This window comes from Nerophis ophidion, linkage group LG08 (assembly GCF_033978795.1).
Source record: "Nerophis ophidion isolate RoL-2023_Sa linkage group LG08, RoL_Noph_v1.0, whole genome shotgun sequence".
Classification (NCBI taxonomy): domain Eukaryota; kingdom Metazoa; phylum Chordata; class Actinopteri; order Syngnathiformes; family Syngnathidae; genus Nerophis; species Nerophis ophidion.
The window spans coordinates 3036653-3044083 of NC_084618.1; the positions used below are offsets into that span (position 1 = coordinate 3036653).

General features: G+C 44.8%; 1 protein-coding gene across 3 annotated transcripts in view; it reads left to right on the forward strand.

The window, feature by feature from the left end:
- The window catches only part of usp54b (ubiquitin specific peptidase 54b), a 160691-nt gene that overhangs the window by 122934 nt on the left and 30326 nt on the right, over nt 1-7431 (forward strand). For 2 of the 3 annotated variants that reach the window (XR_009807721.1, XM_061907485.1), the window contains exons 13-15: nt 1389-1751; nt 1820-1947; nt 4274-4426. Coding sequence is in view for 2 of the 3 variants with exons in the window: in XM_061907485.1 (XP_061763469.1) it covers nt 1389-1751; nt 1820-1947; nt 4274-4426 (644 nt within the window). In the remaining variant the exon portion in view is untranslated. The remainder of the gene's footprint in view (nt 1-1388; nt 1752-1819; nt 1948-4273; nt 4427-7431) is intronic. The other variant, XM_061907486.1, reaches the window with a different exon arrangement.

Consider the following 7431-nt stretch of genomic DNA (forward strand, 5'->3'; position numbering starts at 1 on the left):
ATTATCAAGTGTTGACCGGTCCGCAGCTACAAAAAGGTTGGGGACCACTGCTGAGCCAGCAGTGGCATAGCTCGGTTGGTAGAGTGGCCGTGGCAGCAACTTGAGGGTTGCAGGTTCGATTCCCGCTTCCGCCATCCTAGTCACTGCCGTTGTGTCCTTGGGCAAGACACTTTACCCACCTGCTCCCAGTGCCCCCCACACTGCTTTAAATGTAACTTAGATATTGGGTTTCACTATGTAAAGCGCTTTGAGTCACTAGAGAAAAAGCGCTATATAAATATAATTCACTTCACTTCACTTGTTGTTGAGTGTCGGTGTTGTCTAGACTAGAGTAACCGTGTAATACTCTCCCATATCAGTAGGTGGCAGCTGGTAGCTAATTGCTTTGTAGATATTGGAAACAGCAGGAGGCAGGGTGCAGGTAAAAAAAAAAAAAAAGGTATTTAATGCTTAAACAAAGAAATAAACAAAAGGTGAGTGCCCCTAAGAAAGGGCAATGAAGCTTAGGGGCGGTATTGCTCGGTTGGTAGAGCGGCCGTGCCAGCAACTTGAGGGTTGCAGGTTCGATTCCCGCTTCCACCATCCTACTCACTGCCGTTGTGTCCTTGGGCAAGACACTTAACTCCCAGTGCCACCCACACTGGTTTAAATGTAACTTAGATATTGGGTTTCACTATGTAAAGCGCTTTGAGTCACTAGAGAAAAAGCGCTATATAAACATAATTCACTTTCTGAAAGTTATAAGAAGCAAAGTAAAAAAATAAATGAATTTATTTACACAAGTGAAGACCAAGTCTTTAAAATGTATTAAAATTCTAGGGGCGGTATAGCTCGGTTGGTGGAGTGGCCGTGCCAGCAACTTGAGGGTTGCAGGTTCGATCCCCGCTTCCGCCATCCTAGTCACTGCCGTTGTGTCCTTGGGCAAGACACTTTACCCACCTGCTCCCAGTGCCACCCACACTGCTTTAATTGTAACTTAGATATTGGGTTTCACTAAGTAAAGCGCTTTGAGTCACTTGAGAAAAGCGCTATATAAAAATAAATCACTAAATCACTTCAGCTGCATTCGGGCAGAAGGCGGTGTACACCCTGGACAAGTCGCCACCTCATTATGGCCGTTAGCAGTAAAGTAAAGTGGCTGCACCGTTTTATAAACCGCAGGTTTCAAAACGTAGGAAAAAGGATGAGCGGAATTTGCAGTGCATTCATTCATTACTCACTTCTTTAAGGCTATCAAAAGCCAGCAGTAAGTCGTAAAGAAGGCGGGTTATGAGTCCTCCGTGATGGATTTAGTGACACTTTGGGACGGCTGGACAGGAAAAGCTGATTGGCCGATAGGAGACGAGCGCAAAGAGTCCCAAGTTGACCAGGTTCTCTTTGTGGTCCAGTTCCTCGGGAGGCTGCTACCGGCCCACCTGGAGGCCCCGCAGAGAAGCCCTGAACATCGACAGCATCTTCTCCACCCAGAGGATCTGCTCTCAGGGCTACCACACCCTGCCGGGCCCCAGTCTGCCTCCGCCCCCCCAGCCGCCGGTGCGGACCACCACGCCCACGCCGCGAGGCTCCCAGCAGGCTGCGGCGCTGGAGGCGAGGATCGGGCCGACGGGTCCGCCCAGGTCGTCGGCCGGCCGACCCACCACGGGCCCGCCCGCCCCCCCGCCTCTGAGGGGGGTGGAGCACCAACCCCGCCTGATCCAGAGGATGGAGAGCGGCTACGAGAGCAGCGAGAGGAACAGCAGCAGCCCGGACAGGTTTCAAACCCGCGGTCCACGTTGATGAGAAGACGCCCTCGCTCATTTCCCTTTTTTTGTCCCGGCAGGGAGGTGGGCCAACACAAGCGGGCGCTGATGTCCGGACCCTCGTGGCGCTCGGTGCCCAAGTCTAAGAGCAGCGGTGCCATCCTGCAGGAGCTGCCCTCACCTGGACGCCGGGGTCCCTCCAACGCAGGTGAGCAAGCACGCGGGAAGAAATGACCCGAAGAAATTAATACATTGCAAGAGTAAAACAAAAGTAGTGAGTTTGGCACGATGTGGAAATGGTAAATAAAACCAGAATACATCCATCCATCCATTTTCTACCGCTTATTCCCTTTGGGGTCGCGGGGTGCGCTGGTGCCTATCTCAGCTACAATCGGGCGGAAGGCAGGGTGCACCCTGGACAAGTCGCCACCTCATCGCAGGGCCAACACAGATATACAGACATTATTATTATTATTATTATTATTATTATTATTATTATTATTATCAGGAATACAATAATTTGCAAATCATTTTCAACTAATATTTAATTAAATAGACAAGATATTTAACGTTTCAACTGGAAAACATTTGTTACTTTTTGCAAAATTTCTCATTTGGAATGTGTTGCCTGCGAGATGTTTTACAAAAGTTGGCACAAGTGGCAAAAAAGACTGAGAAAGTTAAGGAATGCTCATCAAACACTTATTTGGAACATCCCACACGTGAACAGGCAATAATCATCAAAATCTTTATGTAGAGGTCCCAATTTCCCGCCACACATAAAGCCAAAAACCAGTAAAGTTAGCACGTTGTGTAAATAATAAATAAAACCAGAATACAATGATTTGCAAATTTTTTTCAACTTATATTTCATTAAATAGAATGCAAAGACAAGATATTTAACGTTCGGACTGGAAAAGTTTTGTTATTTTTGGCAAATATTAGCTCATTTGGAATGTGTTGCCTGTGACATGTTTAAAACAAAGCTGGCACAAGTGGCAAAAAAGACTGAGAAAGTCAAGGAATGCTCATCAAACACTTATTTGGAACATCCCACAAATCCAGTGAAGTTGGCACGATGTGTAAATGGTAAATAAAACCAGAATACATCCATCCATCCATTTTCTACCGCTTATTCCCTTTGGGGTTGCGGGGTGCGCTGGTGCCTATCTCAGCTACAATCGGGCGGAAGGCGGGGTGCACCCTGGACAAGTCGCCACCTCATCGCAGGGCCAACACAGATAGACAGACATTATTATTATTATTGTTATTATTATTATTATTATTAATATTATCAGGAATACAATGATTTGCAAATCATTTTCAACTAATATTCAATTAAATAGACTGCAAAGACAAGATATTTAACGTTCGAACTGGAAAACTTTTGTTATTTTTGGCATAAATTAGCTCATTTGGAATGTGTTGCCTGTGAGGTGTTTAAAAAAAGCTGGCACAAGTGGCAAAAAAGACTGAAAAAGTTGAGGGATGCTCATCAAATACTTATTTGGAACATCCCACGGGTGAACGGGCTAATTGGCAACAGGTAGGGTGCCATGATTGGGCGTAAGAGCAGCTTTCGTGAAATGCTCAGTCGTTCACAAACAAGGACGGGGCGAGGGTCACCACTTTGTCAACAACTGCATGAGCAAATTGTTAAAGAACAACATTTATCAACCAGCTAATGCAAGGAATTTAGGTTTTTTACCATCTAAGGTCCATAATGTCATCAAAAGCTTAAGAGAATCTGGAGAAATCACTGCACATAAGCGACGATATTATGGACCTTCGATCCCTCAGGGGGTACTGCATCAAAAAGCGACATCAGTGTGTAAAGGATATCACCACATGGGCTCAGGAACACTTCGGAAAACCACTGTCAGTAACTACAGTTGGTCGCAAACATATTTTAGTGCAAGTTAAAACTCTACTATGCAAAGCCAAAGCCATTTATCAACAACACCCAGAAACGCCGCCGGCTTCCCTGGGCCCGAGCTCATCTAAGATGGACTGATTCAAAGTGGAAAAGTGTTCTGTGGTCTGACGAGTCCACATTTTGAATTGTTTTTGGAAACTGTGGGCGTCGAGGAAAAGAACCATCCGGATTGTTCTAGGCGCCAAGTTGAAAAACCAGCATGTGTGATGGTATGGGGGTGCATTAGTGCCCAAGGCATGGGTAACTTACACATCTGTGAAGGCACCATTAATGCTGAAAGGTACATACAGGTTTTGGAGCAACATATGTTGCCATCCAAGCAACGTTATCATGGCCGCCCCTGCTTATTTCAGCAAGACAATGCCAAGCCACGTGTTACAAATACGTGACTTCATAGTGAAGGAGTGCGGGTACTAGACTGGCCTGCCTGTAGTCCAGACCTGTCTCCCTTTGAAAATGTGTTAAGAAATGCAGTTTATTTACACAAATGGAAGTAATGATTATTGACTTAGCGGAGCGGCTCCACACTGTGTATGGAGACACGCATTTAGCTGCGAGCTCGTCAGGTGAAATTCATTGTATCGTCTTTTGGTCTCAGAGCGCAGCGAGCTGGACGAGCTGCAGGAGGAGGTGGCGAGGAGAGCCCGCCAGCAGGAGCAGCAAAAGCGCAAAGAGGCGGAGCGAGAGGCGGCCATGGGGTTCAACCCCAGACCCAGCAAGTTCCTGGACTTGGATCAGCTTCAGCACCAGGGTACGTAGCCAAGGGCCGAGAGACGGCAATAGAGATGCTTCGGCGTGACAGTGAGGCGCAAGTTTGTGGTTTTTGGTGTGAAGGCACAGGTTTTAAGCAGAAAACATTCCTTTTTAGAGGGTTTCTTTGTCCCATGTGATCCACGTTGGCCAAAACCCAAAACCAGAGCAGTTGGCACGTTGTGTACATCGTAAATCCTTCATATTTCGCCACACGTTTTCCATGGGAGACAGGTCTGGACTACAGGCGGGCCAGTCTAGTACCCTCACTCTTTTACTATGAAGCCACGCTGTTGTAACACGTGGCTTGGCATTGTCTTGCTGAAATAAGCAGGGGCGTCCGTGATAACGTTGCTTGGATGACAACTTATGTTGCTCCAAAACCTGTATGGACCTTTCAGCATTAATGGTGCCTTCACAGATGTGTAAGTTACCCATGCCTTGGGCACTAATACACCCCCATACCATCACACATGCTGGCTTTTACACTTTGGGCCTAGAACAATCCTTGACGTCCACAGTTTTCAAAAAAAACAATTTGAGTTTTGGACTCGTCAGACCACAGTCCATCTTAGATGAGTCATGGGCTGAACGAAGCAAACAGCATTTCTGGGTGTTGTTGATAAATGGCTCTCGATTTGCATAGTAAAGTTTTAACTTGCAGTTACAGATGTACTGACCGACTGTAGTTGAAATGTGGACTAGTCAGACCGCAGAACAGTTTTCCACTTTGCATCGGTTCATCTTAGATGAGTTCGGGCCCAGGGAAGCCGGCGGCGTTTCTGGGTGTTGTTGATAAATGTCTGTGGCTTTGCATAGTAGAGTTGTAACTTGCACGTACAGATGTCGCGAGGAAATGTAGTTACTGACAGTGGTTTTGTGAAGTGTTCCTGAGCCGGTGTGGTGATATCCTTTACACACTGATGTCACTTTTTGATGCAGTGCCGCCTGAGGGATCGAAAGTCCGTAATATCATCGTTTCGATGCAGTGATTTCTCCAGATTATCTGAGCCTTTTGATGATATTACGGACTGTAGACGGTGAAATCCCTAATTTCCTTGCCATAGCTGGTTGAAAAATGTTGTTCTTAAACTGTTGGACAATTAACTCACGCATTTGTTCACAAAGCGGTGACCTTCGCCCCGTCCTTGTTTGTGAATGGCTGAGCATTTCACGGAAGCTGCTCTTATACCCAATCACGGCACCCACCTGTTCTCAAATAGTCTGTAGTGATGTTCCAAATAAGTATTTGATGAGCATTCCTCAACTTTCTCAGTCTTTTTTGCCACTTGTGCCAGCTTTTTTTGGAATCATGTCGCAGGCAACCCATTCCAAATGAGCTAATGTTTGCAAATAATAACCAGTTCAAAGGTTAAATATCTTGTCTTTGCAGTCTATTCAATTGAATATAAGGATTTGCAAATCATTATAGTCTGTTTTTAGGGTCCAATGGGCCAAGGACCCTATTGAAACTGTAACGTTTTATTATTCTTTCTATCTTCCGCACCTATGCGCACCTATGCGCTGTAATTTGACCCCCTTAACATGCTTCAAAACTCACCAAATTTGACACACACTTCGGTCTGGCATTCCTTCCCAACATATTAGGCAGCCAAACCAGAAAAATCTAAATTGCGCGCTAGCGCCCCCTAGGAAGGAAAGAAAAACAGACTGCTTGTAACTTCCGTTAGGAATGTCGTAGAGACATGAAACAAAATCCTCTATGTAGGACTGACTTAGACCTTGATTCCCCATTAGATACTTCTATACCTAAAATCAACAGGAAGTTGGCAAAAACCCCTTCAAAACAAAATTTTTGCAAAATATGCATTTTTTGCCTCTTTCAGCTGTAATTTGACCTCCTAAAAATGCTTCAAAACTCACCAAACTTGGCAAACACATTAGGACTGGCAGAAATTGTGATCCAATGAAAAAAAAAAAAAACTCAAAATTGCGCTTTTGCGCAATTTTTGAATAAAACACAGAAAAAACTGCTTCTAGGAAGAAAACACAGACAAAACTGCTTGTAACTTCTGGTAGGAATGCCGGAAAGACATGAAACAAAGACTTCTATGTAGGTCTCACTTAGACCTACATTTAGATAATTGACATCCTTCGGCAAAAATCAACAGGAAGTTAAAAATTACCCCTTCAAAATAAAAGTTTTGTAAAAACCCGTCACCTTTTTCAAACGTAAACTCCTCCCAGTGCGTTTGTCGTTTCGGCTTCAAACTCGCACAGGAGAGTGATTGAATGCTTTTGATTAAAACTGTCCAACAAAGTTTTGATTACTTCTCCGGTTTGGATTTTACGCGCCTTCAAAGAACCCCTGCGCAAAGTTTCCTAAAAAAATGTCATTTTTGCCTCTTTCAGCTGTAATTTGACCCCTTTAAAATGCTTCAAAACTCACCAAACTTGGCACACATATCAGGACTGGCAACAATTGCGAGTTAATAAAAAAACCAAACCCCAAAACTCAAAATTGTGCTCTAGCGCCCCCTAGGAATACAACACAGACAAACTGCTCCTAGGAAGAAAACACAGACAAAACTGCTTGTAACTTCCGGTAGGAATGTCGTAGAGACATCAAACAAAAACCACTATGTAGGTCTCATTTAGACCTACATTTTAATAATTGACATACTTTAGCAAAAATCAACAGGAAGCTTGATATTTTCACTTCAATACAACAACTGCATTACTTTCACAATGCATTAAATAGTGACACCAAGGCGTCTTCTACCACTTATCCGGCCGTGGGTCTCGGGGGCAGCAGCCAAAGGCGGACCCGACCAACGCTGCTTGCAGCTTTAATTATTTATTATTTTCACAACGTGCCAACTTTACTGGTTTCGGGGTTTTGTACAAGTCGATGTCCTAAGTCAGGACTTTGGCTGAGAGGTCGCTGGTATGTAAACGTCTGTCTGACTTGTTGCCCTCACGTCCCATCTGCTCGTCTGTCCCTCCATCTGGCGACCTTTCACCACTACTATTTATTCAGCTTAT